Raw genomic sequence first — 19,752 nt, 5'->3', positions numbered from 1 at the left:
ACAGCATGAGGCAGCACGCAGCAAATGCGTCATGCTGTGACTGCCAATGGAGAGGATAATACTGTGCACAGGGACGCGCGTCACACCACACATGCGCAAAATATACTTATGCCAGTGTTCTGTCAAAATAGCCAATTCAGCGAGATCTCCAATCATTATTTCTGGTTAATGTAAAGCATCATTAATTGGAGATTTGGACAAGTTGCTGTTTTGACACAACACTGGCAAGTGTGTACACTCTAGTACATGAGTTTGCCGTTTTGACAGAACAGCGGCTGAGGAAAAAGTTGCCGCTGCCTTGGAGGCAGTCATGCTGGTTAGCATTGGGCAGACTAACCATGTCCGCTCATAATATCTACCCGAGTGTATACGCTTGCCGATGTTGTGTCAAAACATCAATTCTTGTAAAATTGCCAATTACTGATGCTTTACAGTAAACAGAACTGATGCGATTGGAGAGTGATTAATTGGGGCGTGAAGCCATACGGAGAAAAAAAAATCTATCGTACACTATTTTTATGGCTGTGCCTCATTAAAGTCCTGTTGGCAATGTTTTCCCTTTGTGCACGATTGTGCATGCATCACCTTTAAACTTATTTAGTACAAGGGCTCATCTGATTTTATGGACATTAAAAAAACCTTAGCCTTACTGGTGACAGTATTTTTAAGAGCCTTTCAGGCCAGCACCTGGAGAGTGCAGCCCCACCCAAATTTCCAGGAAACACTGCAGCCTTTAAATCCCTCTTCCACCATGACATCAGTCAGTCAGAGTAGCCTCCGACATGCTGTAAAACAGAACAGAACAGAACAGCAAAGCACTATAACAAGCCAACAAAATCCTATTTAAGAATATGGGAGGGTAGCAGATGCGGTCCTGAAAGGCTTAGAAATACCATCACCGGTAAGTAAGGTTTTCCCCAACTGTCTTTTAGGACAGCACCTGAAGAGGATAACCAAGAAACTTACCCAAGGGTGGGACCACTACCTGCAGTACCTTTCTGCCAAAGGATTGATTAGCAACTGACAGTAGGTCCAACCTATAATGTCCTAGGAAGGTTGAAAAACTGGAACAAGTGGTCGCCTTGCAAATTTGCTCAGGTGAAGCACCGGCCCCTTCAGCTCAGGAAGCCGCCGCCAATCTTGTAGAATGAGCCTAGATACCCAAAGGAGGTTCTTTTCCAAGGGACACAAGCTTCCTTGATGGCCAATTTTAGCCCCCTTCCTAGCGTACTTTAGAGGCCCCTTCTCCTTTACGAGACCTGGAGAAAATCAAACAGCAAATTTGATTTATTGAAGTCCCTGGTTAAGGTCAGGTACTGTAAGAAGCATCTTCTCACATCCAGAGTAGGAAAGGCTTCTTTGTCCTGCTTCTGTTGTCACATGATTCCTGATAAGGTTTTTTTCTACAAAAAACAGAAGAAGCTGCTACCCGAGTTTTTAGGGTGCTAGCCGCCAACCCTTTTTCCATTACTTCATGGAGAAGCTCCAAAACTGAAATCACATTTTTAAATTGAAGACTTTCGGAAGAGCACCAGGAATTATACTTTTGCGACACCTTCAAGTAGATTGCTCTGGTCACTTCTTTTCTGCTAGAAAGAAGGGTGGCAATGAGCTTTTCTGACAGCCCCTTAGCCCTTAAGAGGTACTCTTCAGAAACCAGGGCGTTTAAATTTAGACGATCTGTCTCTGGATGGTACAGGAATCCTTGGACTAATAAGTCCTTCCTGCTCTGAAATTTCCAGTGGGGCTTCATAGCTAGGTTTAATAGCATTGCGAACCATGGTCTTTGGCCAGAAGAGAGTGATTAAGATTAAAATCTGTGGATTCTTTGAACTTTCCAAATACCAGGAGTATCAACTGGAAGGGGGGGGTGTAACGCATAGCACAAAGGGTAGCTCCATGGGTGGGCTAACGCCACTAGTCCCATGGCTGGATCTTCCCTGTGGAGAGAAAATGTTGGATTTTTTTATTCTCTTGACTTGCGAAAAGGTCAACCTAGAGATGTCCCCAGACCTCTGATCAGGAAAACTTCCTGGTTCAGACTGCACAATATTTCTTCTGCTTAAGAGGATTGCCAGCAGATTTTATGTACCCTTTAGGTGGATGGCTGTCAGAGGCCACATTGCGTTCCACCCATGTAAGGATCTGCAAGGCCAGTTCCAGCAGACTTTTGCTTCTTGTTCCCCCTTGTTTTGACACATAAGCCACTGCCATTGTATTGTCCGACAGGACCTGCACATGCTGCCCCCTGACCCCTTGCTGGATAAGAGACCTAGTAGAAAGGCCTTCAACTCCCACCAATTGGATGATTTCCTGACCTCTGCCTTTGACCATTACCCCTGTGCCATCCGGCCTTCCAGGTGGGCTCCCCAGCCCCACACACTTGCATATAAAGTCAGTTTGTTCACGAGAAAAGACCAGGGAATACCCTCTGCCAGGTTCCGCTAGCAGCACAGGGCCCTCTTCGCAGGCTTCTCCTAAGATTTTTGGTATGACTATTTCTGTAGAATGTCCCTTTGGAGCTGATGAGAACGCAGTCTGGCACACTGAATGGCCAGAATATATGCGGTTAGCAGCCCCAGGCCCGCCATGGCCACCCAGACCATCACAGGGGTTGGTCTAAAGCTGACTCACAGATTGGACCTTCATCTCTTGCAGGAGAAAGATTTTTTGGTATATCGAATTTATGGTCTAACCCAGGAAACACATACCTCCTGTGTCAATCAATTTGGATTTCTCCAGATTTAGAAGCCACCCCAAGCCCTTGAGGTGGACTTGGGGTCTCTTGAAGATTTGCTAGCACCTAACCCCTGGAATCTGTAAATAGAAGCAGGTCATCTAAATAGGGCACAATAGAGATCCAATGCATCAGAATAACAGTGCCACAGACATGTGCACCAATAGACAGCTGTTGCTCTAATTATTGTAAGTGACAATAAACAAACCATATACTGTGATAAGCGTAGCACTGGTCCACACATCAATCCCAATATCCTCAATATTAAAGTGCAAATATTCAAAAAAGGAATGTCTAATACTGCATATATTATAAACAAATTATGTGCAAAATAGGAATAAAGTGCTAGTGCATCAAAAAGTGCAAGTTAACAAATTATGCAAACAATACTAAAGTGCTTATATAAATAATAAATCCATAAAAATGCTAAAAAAAAAAAAAAAAAAAAAAAAAATTTGTTCAAAAATTTTAAACTTGTGAAATCCAAATGGGCTCTGCATACATCACGTGTTCCCAAGTGCTCAACCACTGAATCCTTCACCACTGACTAAAATGAATAGATATGCTGGTAAGATTATAAACCAACAAACATGCTACAGTCACTCCCAACGATCACCAACTGCAACTCCTTTTGGTCAGGTTCCCCTTTCCAACACCTCAGCATATAATGTGGCAAAACAAAAAGGAGGCTCCCATTGCATAAAAAAAAAAAAAAAAAAGTAAAGTCACAGGCTTGTTAAAAAGGCTATGAATTCCACACTCCACAATCGAGATCCCCCACTGCCTTAATGGTTCCAGTGCTTCTGCCATGACTTTGGTGAATACCCCGAGGAGGATGATTGTCTGAAGGGTAAAGCTCCAAATTGGAGATGCCAAATGGACTTTCCCAGATGGACAGCGAGAGGGAGACATTTCTGCAATGACTTGGCTATTGGGACATGTAAATACAAGTTTTAGGTCCAGTAACTCCATGAAACAACCTGGAGACAATAACTTCCATCCAGAAGTGCTTGTACCAGATTAATTTGCTCAGAATCAAGTTCCTGGGAGGGTTTTCTGACCAAAAAAAAAAAAAAAAAATGTGCGAGTAAAAACCCTAGCCTTCTTGTTCCTTGGGAACGTGAAATATGACTTCCTGCTGTATCAGTTCCTCTAAGAGGGACATCATTGCAGAAGATATCTGTCCCATGGAAGACTGGTAACAAACCCGTTTGGAGTGGTTTTGGAAAACTGCAGGTTGTAACCCTGGGGGATCATGTTGAACGGGCTCAAGGTTGTTTCCTCCCATTGTGGAAGGAAGGACACCAACTTCCTCTCACCAGGAGGAGGCAGTTGCCACAGTGAGGAGGGCCGGGATCCGATACCCGCATTCAACGCGTGACAAATGGCCAATCACACTGCACTGTCACTTGTGTAACAATGCCATGCACAGCTGCCTTAACAGCTGCCCTGTGCCAGCAGCCTGAGAGCAATTGTCACTGGGCTAATTAAGCAACTAACCCTTTAACTGCCACCACCCACCCTTTCGGACCGACCTGGAGGAAACTTATAATTTTAACAATACCAATTATGATTTTAAAATACACGTCTAACACATACAGTCACCACAGGTATGTTCATAGGATTTATTATATACAGTAGCACTCTTCGAGACAGGTTATCTTGAATTAAGATCTTAGGTGCAAGGTTAACACTTTTCAAAGTATGGTTTTAATAATGAAAAAGGTCAAAATTGGTGCACATAAAATATGAACAGAAAAAAAAAAAAAATAAAAAAAAAAAAAAAAAAAGTGTTTTAAATGGACAATTCAGCAACAGGGAAAAAAATAAAATCCGAGTGAGAATATTTGCACAATGTCCTTGGGAAGAACATAGTTCGGCCTGTCGATGAGCCAGGAGTTATTGGTTCTCAAACTCTACATTTGGACTTGTCCAGACGCCGCCACCCCCCCCCCCCCCCGATACATTTTGCCGTGTATCGAGAGCTGTACCCTTTCCTCCTGAATTTCCAGGGTAGTGTATATTGCGCCAAGCAAATCATCCACCTCATCAAATGATAGATCTTCCAGATATAAACTATCTTGTTCCTCATCTGAGTCCTGGAGGGAAGGAAGACTTGCCCCCTCTTTCTCTGAGTCACTAGCCCCAATAGACCTTTAGGTGGATGCCTGGAGACTGGATGAAGTGCTGTGCTGAGAATCCATCTGAGTAGCTGGTACTTTGACTAGCAAAAAGCAAACCTAGCCCAAGACATCCGATAACTCCTCCTTGACTGAAGAAAATTAAATCTTGCATTGCTGTGAAGACTCCTCAACCAAGTCAAATGCAGACTTTCCACAAGGTATTTTTGCTGAACTGGGGGGCCCCCCACTTAGACTTTTACTGTGGCTTTAACCTACAGCAGTGATGGCGAACCTTGGCATCTGTCAGGGCTCAGCCCTTCCTTCTCTGAGCTAGCCGTTAAGCTGTTGGCTAATTGCCAGCTCCCATCTCTCTCCACAGTTAGCCAGCTGTTTATTCTGCTCGTCAGTCCTGCCTACTTAAAGCCATCCAGCTCACTGGATCTCTGCCTTCACCATCACAGAGACTCTCCTGCGTTCCTGTTGAAGACTTGCTCGGCTGACATTCCTTCTGGCTCCTGATCCTGCTTGCTGTACTACTATGTTCATCTCTGGCTCTCTGAATGATGGTGAATGATTAAAGTGTGCTTTAACTATACTTCTCTCTCAGTCCGATTCATGGTTCCTGATAGTACCCTAGATGTTTTGGAACTACATTTCCCACGATGCTCAACTACACTGCAAAGTGCATGATCATGGGAAATGTAGTTCCAAAACATCTGGGGTGCCAAGGTTCGCCAATCACTGACCTATGGGATCAAAAACGAGACAAAAGTGTAACCAGCCAACTCTGACCTGCAGGAAAGCTTAAGGACCCCATGCAAACTAGTTTAGAAAGTGCCAGAGGAAGTGCAGCCAAGCAAACAGAAAAATAGATAGGATCACAGGCAGAGCACCAATCCAGCTGTAAGGCCAAGAGAGGTCGCCTTAGCAGCAGGCTTCCCCTAGACATCAAAAAGGGAAAGGCAATACAGCAAAATCAAAAACCAAAGTATGACCCAATCAGAAAAGATAAAGGCGCACCTTGAAGCCCTCATACCTAGGCCTGGCTGGTGCAATCAGTTCCACCTCCATCCTGGCGGAGAGCAGCGGAATGCTGAATCAGAAAAAAAAAGAAAAAAAAAAAAAAAAAAAAACCACACACCTTCTTGGCATCCCCATGCTCTGGGGGCAGGAAGCAGAAGCACCACCATCTTGACCCACCTCTGACCCTTGCGTTCCAGCAGCCAGAACCAGTGCTGCCATGCCTCCACCAGAAATGCAGCCTACTGGCACTGACCCGGAACTGATGTGGGGAACCACTGCTGCCCATGGCTCCCTGTATAGACTGCACCACCAGCCCTACCTGCAGATTCCGGGCATACAGCAGGCCACTACACCCCAGAGCTGGAGGGGGCGGGAGGATCCAGAACACCCCCCCTTATACTGGGGGGGGTGCTGGGATGGTCACAAAAGATGCAAACACACTGAGGCAAGACCACCCCCTGGTCCACCTGGATAGAGCGCAACCCCCCCCCCCCCCTTAAAGTTTTTTCCTGCAGTGCTTCCACCATGGAGAAATAAACACTGATGGCATGGTGGAAGAGGGATTTGAAGGTCTGCAGTGTTTCCTGGGAATTTAGGTTGAGCTCCTACCTCTCCAGGTGCTGTCCTGAAAGGCAGTTGGGGAAAAATGGTTTAGATTCACCCTCATTGGACCTAAAAAGGAGATGTACAGGGATTGTACAATTTTATGTAGTATATGGCTTGCATAAGAGGCACCTGCGGGGGGGGGGGGGGGGGGTGGATGGAGTGGATACATACACATTTATCTTATTCCTACCTTCATTTTCTCCTTGTTAGGATCATGAACCACAAGATGTCTAAGCAGACTTTCCTAAAAGAAAATAGTTGTTATTCAAGCCCAACTCTCCATCAATCAAGCAAACTTTGAATTTATATGGCCCATACATACCCTCATGGCAAAGGTGCTATTACAGCCAGCATGGTAACAACAGTAAGGCTGCAAGCATAGATGATCCTTTCTTACATGATGCGTCAGGTTAAAGACTGTAGTAAATGTCTGTGTACAGTCTTTTCTGGGACAGGCCAAAGTGATTTTTTTGTCCAGATGGGTCTTTTTGTGTCTCTGCAGAGCAGCCTTTTTTTTAAAAGACTTCTTACACTTAGGGCATTGAAATTCCACTAATGAGAAGGAAAGATGTTAAAACTTATTTTTTTAAAACACAGCCATGGAGGATGAAAAGAAGCCATCATAGGCAGCTAATGATTCTAGTGAGGTAGCCAAGTGTGTCAGACAAGTACATTTTAAATGTAACATTTAATTTTTCTGCAATGTTTCATCTTAGTCAGCTAAAATACGACCAAAACTAAAAAACAGCATTTTAGTCAAAACACTAGCTAAAACTAAAAATCAAAAATGGACATCAAAATGAATACTCTGCTGGCCATTTCTAAAATCGGCAACACAATCCAGAGCCTATAATAGCACATTAAAGTTTGAACATGTATTGCACTATTCCACTACCACATAAGGATAATAAGGGGCATCGAAGTTGCTGAAAAAAAAAAAAAAAAAAAAAAGTCATTACTTACAAGGATGTTGTTTTCTGTGTTTCTGTAGAGCACTCCAGGTTGGAGAGTTGGCTTGACAACCAGGGAAAGGGCAGTGGTACCCTATGAAGAAGTCATTAGCTCATACCGACTATTACAAAGCCATACAAGTTATTTTTCATCAACTGTTCAGATGACACAAAGCTGTTTAGTTGTAACATCCTTATAAACCAACCCTCAATAAACCATTTAATTAGGCAGCTAGGTGGCAACAAAGTTTGAGATCAATAAATGTAACGTCATGCACTTGGTACTAAAAACCATGCATGCATCATACAGCCTAGGCAGAGTACAACTGGGAGATTCAATAGTCAAGCAGCCCTCATCCTTGGAAACTTTGCTCTTGAAGTGTTTCTTTCCCGTATGTATTTCTTGCTTACAGCTAACATCAAATGAAATCATGTTATGATCACTGCTACCCAGGTGTTCCTTTATCTGGACATTAGTAATAAGCTCTGCATGGTTTGAGATTACCAGGTCCAACAGAGCTTCATTCTTAGTTGGGGCCTCAAACTGGACCATAAAATTGTCCTGTAATAGGTTTATAAATTTTTGCCCTTTAACTGTCCCAGCAGTGCCATTACTCCAGTCAATTTCTGGGTAGTTAAAATCCCCCATTATTATCACTGTCCCAGCCCTTTCCATCTGTGCAAGGAGCCGAGTCTCCACCTCCTTGTTAACATTGGGTGGTCTGTAACAAACTCCAATGATTAACTTTGAACTATGCCCATCTATATGCTTCAGACTCTCTCCATCAACCAGGTCCTCTTTCACACTTGCTTTGAGATCACTTCTCACATAGAGACAGACACCACCACCTTTCCTTTTTACCCTGTCTCTCCGAAAGAGTGCATATCCAGGAATATTAATAGCCCAGTCATGTGAGGATTGAAGCCAAGTTTCAGCAATATCGATTACATCATACCTCTCCTCATGCACCAGAGCTTCCAACTCACCTATTTTGCTTGGCAGACTTCTGGCATTGGCGTACAAACACTTTAATGCATTACTAAATTTTGCTCTGGTGTTTTTCATATCATTTTTAGTAGTACAAATGGCACTATAGTTTCCAATGGCTGTTTGCAACATGGGAAATTTCTTGTCACCTGCCATAACCCTCCCCCCATCTTATCCCATTCCGCCCTCCATTAATGTCTCCTACACAGTTGTCCTCACCTGTGAATAGTTAATTTGGAGTGTCCTACTAATTACCTTCTCCTATCAAAGTTCGCCAAATACAAAAACAAATCCTAGACTGGTCATTGAAAATGAGTGGAAGAGAGTGCACCTGGCTGCATGAAAATACCCTACTGGCTGTGGATCAGAGGTGCCTGAGGGGCTGCTGCGGGGGTACTGCTACACGTGAAGGCTCATCCAGGATTATCACCTGAATTATCAGTGGTTGCTACCGACAACTGCTAGGTAAAGTTTTCAAGAAATAGTCATGTCTTGCTGTGTGGACTGCTGAGCCGCAATCAAAGAGAGACTGGGTTGTGCTAAGGAGAGGAATGTCTGCGCTACAGTTGCCAGTGCATTTCGGCTTACTAATACCAAAGTAACTAATGGCCAAGAAAGCGTTAACCCGGGGCATGAGTCGGAGCACCAGAGATTGTACAAGTGTATATGCGACAGCAGAAAATGTCTGCTACACAGTCATGGGTAATGGGACATTAAGCAGTAGCAGTGAAGGAGTTCAGCCAGTGCACTGGAGGGGGAGTGCAGCTGAGGCTTGTCTAAGGACAGGTGAAGCTGCCATCCATGTGTCTGCTATGATGAATAGCATCTGCTTCACAGTAAAGTTCATTGATGCCGAGCAGTGTTCAAGTGGCAGCAATGGAAACAAACATGCAGCATGGTAAAGAGCACGCGGAAAAGGCCTGCCCAGCAGGAGGAGCCACCGCCAAAGAGCCAGCTAGTCTGGAGAAGCAAGCTGAGTCACCTCTCAAGGTACACCAATCTGTTGAGTGGTGAGGAGCTGTGATGAAGGGGGAGACACACACACACACACACACACACACACACGTGAGGAGCAGCAAGCCAGCTGATGCCAGAGTGAGCCCGAGTGCTGGGGCTGTTGCACATGGTGGCGGAGAGCAGACTGACTTGCAGAGAACACAACACTGACCAATACGGGGAGTCTGGCACTGTGCAGCAAGAAGGATAAGGAGCACATCAGTCTGGTATGTGGCAGATGCCAGCATGTGACTAAGGCTGGAGTTGGTGTGGGCATTTTGAGAAATGCTGCGTAAGTTAGAGCCAAGTGATAGTCTGCTTAGGATCCTGTATGTGACTTGGAAGACAGGATTCACATCTGAGATGCCAAAGCCTACTCTCACTACCGCTCCTGGGGGAGACACACATGCCTTGAGGGTGCCACTGGGGCCGGGACCAGTGGTCTACACCCACACCACCATCTGTCAGACCAGGAAGACCACATATTGAAGGTACAGAGCACCCAGCTGGCCAGCAGCATGCATTGGCTGAAGCTGCAACAAATTGAGGCCCTGCTCTTAAAAAAGGGGCAGAGGGGACCTAAAGGATCCAGAGGCCAGAGTCTGCAAGTTCCTCAGGTGAGGAGGGGCCAGGGATCATTGATGTAGGGGTCATCCAATTTTGAATGCTGCTTTGGGTCTCTAGAGGAAGAGATTGCAAAGTGGGGGTCAGAAGTCAGCAGAGTGGGACTGAGGCTGAAGATGGGAGGATTCTCCTTGCTCTGACCTGCACAATGAGGATGTGAGCAAGATGCCATGAAGTTGGGATTCATTGGCATATGCCAACAGAGTTCCCGATTTTTCCCCTCCCGCAACTATGCTCAGCTTCTGTCTCAGAATGAATCATACATGCTCCACCTGGGAGAGGTGACAGGCAGAAGTTACTGAAGTGCTCTCACTTTCAGAGGCTTGTGCAGCAGAAGGTAGCCATTGAGTATGGGTACGACTACCTGGAGTGGTTCAGCAAAATGGTCCAGATACTGCACCCAGATTTCTACTGTTGAGTCATGCCCAAGTTGTAGCAGCCCACTGTAGCTAAACTTTTGCTGTTGAGAAAGGTTTCATTGAGAGGCTACTATGCTGGGAGCCTCTGGAAAAAGTACCAGTTCTTTCATCGCTACTGTGCTGTTCAAGCACAGTAGCGAAGAAAGAACTGGTACTCTTTCCTTTTAGTTCAAGCAGTTGAGGAAAAGAATCACCTGTTTAAAAGTTCGCTAACGTTTTCGCCTGGGGAGGGCAATCCCCCATTCCCAAATCCCCTTTCCCTTGTATCCTTGCAAATTAAAAGGGGCATCTGGGATTTGTTCCATCATCTGGGACAAATTGCCTTCTGCTGCAGAGGACTTGTCCTGTTTCATGCAGGGGCTGCTACCTGGATGGGGTAAACCCCTTTTGCTCAAAGGACACTTTACAAAGATCTTTTGGCCAGTGGGCCACTATTGTCACAAAGTCAAGTCTGTTTTAGTTGCTGCCATGTCAGAGGGCAGTTGCTCACTAATTTAGAGCAAAGTGCTGGACTTCTGTTAAAAGCTCCTTCAGGTTGTCCTAGAAGTAAAGTGCTGGGGAAAGGTCTTCCACCGAAAACTTCTCCAGATTCGATTAACTTTGTTGTCTGCAGGCAGGTGAGTCATTGCTGTAGGCTCAGACAAATTGAGATTCAGATGTGTTGCTTCCAATGCTGCAGGTACCAGTTGCGTGGACTTCAAATTTCTTCATGCTGGTTCTTGGGTTTGACTAGCAGCAGTCAGAACCCAGGTACTTGAAGGGACTTTAGCTGCTTCAGTCGTATCGCTAAACATGCCTAGCCAGTCAGATCGGTAGGTTTGTTTTGTCTCTTGCAGGGATACAAGGAGATGTGTCAAGAATTGTCCCTAGGGGCAGGATTCACAGAAATGCTTCTATGAAATGTTAGTAGTAGACGCATGTCAGGTGAAAAAGGTCACCTCTGCGAAGAGGCTATTCCCACTGTTAGTTGCTTAGGATGTGCAAGTGATGTACATGTGTATTTTTCTTCTTCACCCTGCAAAGAGCTTCTATGCCTCAGCAGGGGCATCCCATAGTGATATGCTGTAAATATGACACACTATTTTTTTCACTATAAAACTGATTTGTATCCACTGGCCTCATATGGGGTATCCCCCATGGCCCTGTTGATTTGTCATCTCCCATTCCCCCTCTTTTCCAAAGTTGAGAGATACTCTGCTAGATTTTTGGAATGTTTGTAATGTTGCTATGGGGGTGCGGGCGTTCTGCACTGAGGTGCCACCTGCCAGTGGGGTGACCCCATCAAGGTGTAGTGTGGCTGCAGGTTCTTTTCCCCCACTCAGTCCAGCAGAGAACACAGAACAGGAGTGTGCTGGGCAGAAGCCAGAGAGCACCAGGCTGCCCAGCACCACCAGAGAGAAAGACTGAGCGACTGTCAGGGTAAAGACATGCTACACTACTGACCAGAGATGACCCGGGGTACCCAGAGTGAGCGATCGTCCAGCTGGAGGGATCACTGCTACAGATTTTGCAGGACACACTTAGTGTTAGAAAGTGTACAAATAATGTATACATTTTCTCATTTTAGTAGCAACGGAACAAATTAGTTTTATAGAGCTACACTTGAAGGATGTGGTATACATATTGTATATTCATTGTAACCCATTTTAGAATAGACCTGCAGTTTAACTTTTTGTTTTATCGTGTTAGATGTTATTTGCAGACACGCCAATATCCTGAGATCGTATCAGAAGACAATCTGGTTGGTTCAGCATGCCAGCATTTATAATTTTAATATATGCGTTTACCATATTTGTTGCCTCTCGATCGTTTGAATATTTTTGTGATCCGCGATGAGAAAATTGGTGAGGAGCTGTGTGATTAACAAATGGGTTAAACTATTTGATTGCAAAGACTATACAGTCACAAGGCCGCCCGCGTGGCCACGCCTATTGAGAAAGGCATGACGAAACGCGTCTAGGCGGGTTCACATGGTTTGTTGCATTTGTCAGCTGTTACCTGGGTGGAGATTGTATCATCGCGGACTGGAATCCTACGAATGGTGAGGGAGTATCATTTTATGTTGTACAGCGTACATAGATTTTATGAAATGCTGGTTTTTATCTATGCTTTTGTAAGTGCATTGTAATAGGGGGCTCAATTTGTGGGAATAAATTTTAAAACAGGACGCTATGAGGAGTTTATTTTCCCTATCTTATGAGTCAAAGAGCCAGCAAGCGGAAACTATATTTTGAATGAGCTGACCAGAGATTAACCATTCAGGAGTCTGGAAGCGGCCTTTCCACATGCCAACAGGCATTAAACCCAAAAGCCTTTCTTTTATATTGATATGCGAGTGTTGAATTTGAGGAGAGCGGAATCATGTGGTGCAGTGAAGGTGGACTTGCCCTCAATAGGAGGTTTTATCACAAATCGGGTGTTTCTTTTAAAGTATAAACACTGCTTAGTGCTGCTTTAGCCTTATGGATCATCAGACTTGAGCTTTTAGGGCTTGTGTATAAACTGTTGCAGTTTCACTGAGTCTGGTAATAGGGCCTGTTGGCCCTTATCCATTACTGCTCCCAGGTACTGAGCCATTAGGAAATGCCTAGCATGCCATCCTCTAGCCCAGTGATGGCGAACCTTGGCACCCCAGATGTTTTGGAACTACATCTCCCATGATGCTCAACCACACAGCAGAGGGCATGAGTATCATGGGAAAGGTAGTTCCAAAACATCTGGGGTGCCAAGGTTCTCCATCACTGTTCTAGCCCCAATACTGCCTGCAAGCCTTATTGACCGCTGCAATGTGCACCAACAAGCTCCAACGCTGGGCTGCACACCATGTTTTAATGCACTAGGTGACACCGATTCAGCAGCACCAGCAATTCACATGCGTGTCCCTGGTCACCTTCATTCCGGCACAATACAGTGTCCCAGAATGAAATAGAGGGCACAGGACACCAACTGATTTCTGGAAGTTTGACACTGGTTGCCATCGGCCTCACTGAGACTCTGATTCTACCCTGCGTCCTGAGGCTGCACTCTGCCCCCATCTCCTCCTCTGGCCACGGAGCCCAGCAACTTGCAGGCGGCAGGGAGGGACTGATCTTCAGTCACCACCCACCTTCTCCGACACCTGCAGCCCCAGCCCACCGGCATTGATTAGACTGGCTCAGTGAGATGCATCCAATTCCAAGGCTGCCCATGCCCACAGCAGCAGTGCATGGCTATTCCTCCTGCCCAACTGTTGAGGGACCCTGGACCACCACCACTCAGGTGAGGAATTGGTAGATGATTAACTGGAATAGGTGGTGACAAAAAGTCAGGGCCAGGCGCTGACTGGGACAGTAATAGATGAAGCAAACAAGTGAAGTGGGGCCAGGGGACCCAGTCTGACCATCTCCTGTACTATGTCCGCAGTCTGACCATGATAATGTGATAATGACATGGTCAAAAACTGGCAGAGCATGGGTGACCTTAAAATTATGCCCCCTCCAAAAAGTTCAGCAGAAGCCCATGGAGGACATGGCTCATTTTTGGCAAGGGGGGGGTTGAAACTCTTCGACTGGCTGTGGCTCAGAGGGCGGCCCGGGCAAACTAATATCCAAGCGGCTCCTGCAAGAGTACCGCTACACTGCCATTCAGGGAGAAGCCATATATTTTTATCAGGTAAACAGCATTAGATATGGAAAAAAAAAAAAAAAAAAAATTTAACTTATATGTATATACACATACACACAGAATTTGAAGTTGATATTTGGAAAGGGAGCACAGCCTTTTACAACATTTTCCATATTCTAATGTTTTTTTATAGGTTGTATACCATTTAGTTGCAGCAAGCCAATTTTTTTTTTTTTAACCACACACACACACACACACACACACACACACACACACACACACACACACACACCCCCTTTGCATGAGTGATAAAAGTTTTTTAAACCTTGAACAGTGGCTCTCTGCCTCACAGGGCAGATAACGGTGGAAGCCATTGGCTCCTGCTATCAAATCTTGTGACAAGGGATCAGAGTCGAGCCACACTGTCTGTAAAAAGACACATTGTGGCTCAGGATTGAGCCTGCAGGTATGCCACAATTGGAAGCGCTTCCTATGGTGGCACACTGAGAAAGAGTAGCCAGAAGCACTATTGCACAGAGCAGGCAATTCTAGCTTGGTGATAAAAAACCCTTATTACACTTACCTGCATGGCGTCGACGATGGGCTGCAAGACTTGCACTAGTAGAACCTTTCCATCCACAACCTGAGTGATCACAGCTGCAAACCAAGAAAAGAGATATTTAGACTTCTATTGGTATTTTTAGCTTAAGGCCCGCTTCACAATGGTGTGACATGGGATCAGACTTAAATACAAGTCGCATAACATGTCAAATTCAAAGGTTTCCCTAGGAGAGCAGTCTAACTGATCAACACAAGTTGCTCCGACTTTAGAAAAGGTTCCTGCGCTACTTTGTCACTTTGATACGACTTCAAATGCCAGAGCACGTAAAAAGGTCACATTTAAGTCGGATCAAAAGTTGGACTGAATTTGCAGGTCAAAGTCAGATCGGAAGTCACGCAACTGTTGGAGCAGTGTGAACTTAGGCTTACCGACATCCCCTCAAAAACACCAAGTATAGCATTGGTTCTGTATGACACCATTCTGCGTGACTGCACTCCAATCTACAATTCCACCAATGGCGTGCAGTTTACAGCTATAAACCTCACAATGAAGGTAAGCAAATATAGATTCAAAGTCAAAACACAATACTCTAAAATGCATGACATGCAAAAAGGACATATACCTCCAGTTTTCCTACTCAACCTGTTATGCCGAAACCTGCAAAACCACCCATTTACCCAATAAATTACGTGACAAGGTTTTGGAGTAAAATGGCCTTACGACCTTTTATTTAAACAATTAACGTAGCTTAAACATTTAAAATAACAATCAACCAAAAACTTCTCTATACCTTAGTGGTCTTTGAGGGCAACACCATAACTGGGTCACTGCAACCAACTTTTTAAAACTTGGGCCTCCAGTCGCAAGCCACCAACTCCGAGACAGTACTCGACATAAGCAGTGACCTACCATTTGTTTTAACCCCTTCCTGGTTAAACCACTCATTAACCGGAAGGTTCCCAGGAACCCCATACCACAGATGGGCCCAACCACATTATATACCAGCCTCCTTCTCTTCCTCCAAAGACCCACCACAGCACGCAACACCTTACCCTTGCATGCACCTCCACACCCTCAATGCTCTCTGTATGCCTTCCTGCAACCCCAGTGCCCACAGATAGATTCCTACAACATTAAGGTGCACCCCATCACTCCGCAGATACCTCCATGTATCTACTTCCAACTCCCTATGACGCATGGCCAGTCCCCCATTCCTAATAAATCGACCCACTTTTGTTTACTTTCACTCTGGCCCCGTCAACCTTTTTAACTGACCAAGTCACCTACAGGATGTCATGCCCACCATGTCAGACCACACTATGACCATCCCTGGGAAAGCCGTACGTAAACGCAGAAAATCAAATTTCACATCTCGTATCAGTTCCTGCATAGATCTGGCTCCCATATCATTCCTCCTACATGCAGGGCCAAGATATCCAGTACCCTGTCGGGAGAACCTGTGTACCCATGGGATAACCCTGCTCCACAGCATGTCCGGCACCCCAATCCACCGAACCTGGGCTTCCTGTCTGGGGATACCCAACTGCCGACTGTTAGGCCGTAGATCCGCTCTTCTGGACTCCCAGAACATGTACGAATGGCCCAGAATCCATACTAGGCTGACCTCTCCACCTGTAGCCAAGAAAACACAAACAGTAAGCTCCCCCCACTCACCATCCCAGAAACTAGAACAGAAGAAAAAAAAAAAATACATGTGAGACCTACTCATACAGCAAATGTAGGCGAATGTAGAGTTTAAACCTGTCAGAATCCCACTGACCAATGCACTTGACTGCTTCATCAGTCAGGCCCGCCCAGGCAGCCTCTGGCGCTCCTATGCAGAAAGAGTGGGAGGCGTAACCAGCCGCTGTTAAACACCTGCAGAATACTGCAATGAACTGGAACCTGGACAGGAGCGACCCATCCCTATGCATCAGAAACTAACCCACCGACTCAGGTCGTACAGCCAGAAAGGATTCCGCCTCCCTCATGGTCAATGCGAAACACATCAATTCACATGCCCTTGCCAGCTTTGGACTGTCTTACCCAAAGGCTAACTGGAGTCCCCTCAAACTACCTCCCGTACCAGGAGGCCCCCTTGTGCTTGTTTTGAAGAGCCAACGAGCTCGCTAAGCCATAAAGCCCCAAAGAAAGAACGTGCAAACGTCCAAGCTACGTATGCAAACCAAGTGTGTAAATAAATCCTGTAGCATGGCAAATAAAACTAGGCACCACCCATCCCTACTCCTATGCATTCTCCTGTACCCCTTTACCAACCGTTTCATACAAAAATCCTTTGTATAGTCCCAGCAACCCCGTAATTTTAAAAAGGCCAAACCTGCCAACTTGCGATCAATGGCAGATGTCAAGATACCCTTCTCTAAACCCATATTAAAGGAAAGAGAGGACTGCATAGTTCACCTCTTGACCATCAGGGGCAATACCTATCCTGTGCAAGAATCCTAACCATTCCTGCCATACCTTAGAATAGGCCCTCCAAGTAGCCGTACTGAGCGTTGAATCCACTGTGCGCGGTTCCAAAGTGACGTTCCACATCCAGTCGGGACAGGCGACTCAGTGTGGCTCCATGTCTGGTGCCCACTTCAAGAACCTGTCCCACTGAAATCGAGACAAAGCGTTAACCCCTGGAAGGTGCATGGCATAATGAAAGCATTCAATTGCAAACAGCGCAGGACCAAATGACAGCACCCGAACCACCGGCTTTGAAGCCGCTGACAAACTTAACCACATGAACACCAAGGTTGTCACAATTAAAGCGCACCTTCAAGTTGGAGTCACCCCATAGTTCCATCGCTACCACAATTGGGAAAAGTTTGAGTACCACCAGGTTCAAGAAACCAGCCTCCCCCCCACGCTGGAGGCTAAGGTGCTGCACTCTACTTGCCCCGAAAGAAAGCAGCCAGTCAAGCCCGCTGCATCTCCCAAAAGGGTTAAATGTGGACCTGGACATCAATTGTTTTATTAGTAATTTTTAAATTTTTATCTTTTTTTACTTTATTTTAATTTTAGTTCATTTTTAGTCTTTTCTATTTTTATGAAATTTATGTAATATTAATCTTCTTTGATATGGAGGTATATGACTGTTATTCCATATTAATTGTTTAAGTAACCTTCTTTGGCATGAAATACATTGTTCTTGTGATATCCCTGAATATTATATATTGTGGTGCGTTTACTTACTCTCTGCAATATACTGAGATTTTAGATTTATATTAATGAAATACTCAATTACTAACACTAGATGGCGTCTGGTCACTTCCTGCTAACACAGAAAGGGTGTTGGCGTTTTCCTTCTACCAAGGAGGATTACATCACTTCTGGCGGAAACCGGAAGTGATGTTAATTTCAAACTGTGCCATCAATGAGATTAGTGGGAGGCACTTAAAGTATACAAGACAGCCAATCACACACTCCATAAGCTTCTGAGGATGCCCAGTGGGAGGGACGCAACACATCACGCTAAGGAGAATCTGTGAAGGCTGTTTGGATGCCAAGGCGGCACTTCTTGCACGTTAAGATTTTGATGTAATGATTTTAAATTTTTTAATAAAATCTCGCAGTATTACACTAAATGTCCCCTTTCCTTCATCTGTCCAAAATTTGCTACAAGGGTCGTTATCCGATTGTGTAAAGTGTGTAGGACCCTGACCATGTGGTGGTGGATAGGAGATTCCATTCCCTAAAGGAACGATACACCAACCTACTTGGTGGACAGAAAACACCATCTTGATATACAGGCTTACATACCACCTTCACCTGGCGAGTGGGGACCCAGGAGGGGAGCACAGGAAGTCAGATACACATTTCAACGTGTCACCAACCCTGAATTTCATATACGATGACCTTTGATTGCACTTTGTATTATATATTGGTACTGAGCACTTTATTTTGTTATACATGCTATTATGATACACATGTTGATGTTTGTATACATGCATATTAGTAGTTTATAGGCACAGCGCGGAGTTTAAAATTCTTTTGCCACTTTTTCTGGGGTACTTACCTTGCACTACAGCAGCCCTATTAAACACTTTATTTTATTTCCACAGTGCGGGTCTTTAATTACAATTTTTGCACTTCACTTGCCCCAAAAGAAAGCCCCATAGCCCCTTGCATCTGTGAACAACTAAATAAAAATTTCTGATGGGTCCAGACATCCATAAAGCATGCCCATTGAACATCTCCAAGAAGTCATGCCATACCTGCAAATACTCAGTGTTCCCCATTTAGACTCACAAAGTGAGTCAGCGATTTAACCCCAGCCGTCGCCGCAGACAGCTGGCAGCCAAAAGACCCACCCATGGGAATTATGCGGCAAGCTAAATTTAAACTTACCCAACAATGACTAACTGTCGTAACTGGATCTTGCGCTTTCCAATGGTCCCTCGCACTTCCGACTTAAGAGCCTTTTACCGTAGGCAACCGGCATTCCATCCCTATTGAATCCACAGCAATGCCCAAGACCAGGGGTCTTCAAACTGTGGCCCTCCAGGTGTTCAGGAACTACAATTCCCATCATGCCTAGTCATGCCTGTGAATGTCAGAGTTTTACAATGCCTCATGGGATGTGTAGTTCTGCAACAGCTGGAGGGCCATAGTTTGAGGATCCCTGCCCAAGACAATGTTTGCCGTGGGGCCCTGCTGTTTTTCTTCAGGAGCCAAATGGGACCCCAAAGCGCTTGGCTATATGTTGTAACGTCCCCAACAGGAGCAGATTTTGAAGCCAGTGGGCCAACACATAAGTCATCCAAGTAATGAACAACAGAGTTGAGCCCCGAGACAGCCTGTACAACCCATTCCAGAAAGAAGCTAAAGGTTTCAAAGAAGGCGCAGGATATGAAACAACCCATTGGGAGGCAACGATCCACATGCTAAGCCCATCCATGTACAGCTCAGCAGCTGAAAGCTGTCAGGATGAACCGGCAACAGCCAAAAGGCCGATTCAATATCCGCTCTTCCGCTCTTGCTCCATCCATCTGATCATTTTGTTCTCTCTTCACAGGTAAACCTGCGTTTATATCTCCACATACCTTAAAACTGAACATTGCATGACTGCAAAAAAGCTTATTGGGTAAACCTGCGTTTATATCTCCACATACC

General features: G+C 45.2%; 1 protein-coding gene across 1 annotated transcript in view; it reads right to left on the bottom strand.

Moving 5' to 3' along the window:
- The window catches only part of LOC141113363 (P43 5S RNA-binding protein-like), a 132,467-nt gene that overhangs the window by 15,275 nt on the left and 97,440 nt on the right, over positions 1–19,752 (bottom strand). The window contains exons 5-8 of the mRNA XM_073606423.1: positions 14,653–14,726; positions 7,453–7,533; positions 6,812–7,041; positions 6,680–6,733 (exon numbers count right to left, since the gene is read on the bottom strand). Coding sequence (XP_073462524.1) covers positions 6,680–6,733; positions 6,812–7,041; positions 7,453–7,533; positions 14,653–14,726 — 439 coding nt within the window. The remainder of the gene's footprint in view (positions 1–6,679; positions 6,734–6,811; positions 7,042–7,452; positions 7,534–14,652; positions 14,727–19,752) is intronic.

The sequence above is a fragment of the Aquarana catesbeiana genome, linkage group LG12 (assembly GCF_042186555.1).
Source record: "Aquarana catesbeiana isolate 2022-GZ linkage group LG12, ASM4218655v1, whole genome shotgun sequence".
In the NCBI taxonomy this organism is placed as follows: domain Eukaryota; kingdom Metazoa; phylum Chordata; class Amphibia; order Anura; family Ranidae; genus Aquarana; species Aquarana catesbeiana.
The sequence above is the reverse complement of the archived record's forward strand: the minus strand, read 5'-3'. Positions and strand labels throughout refer to the sequence as shown.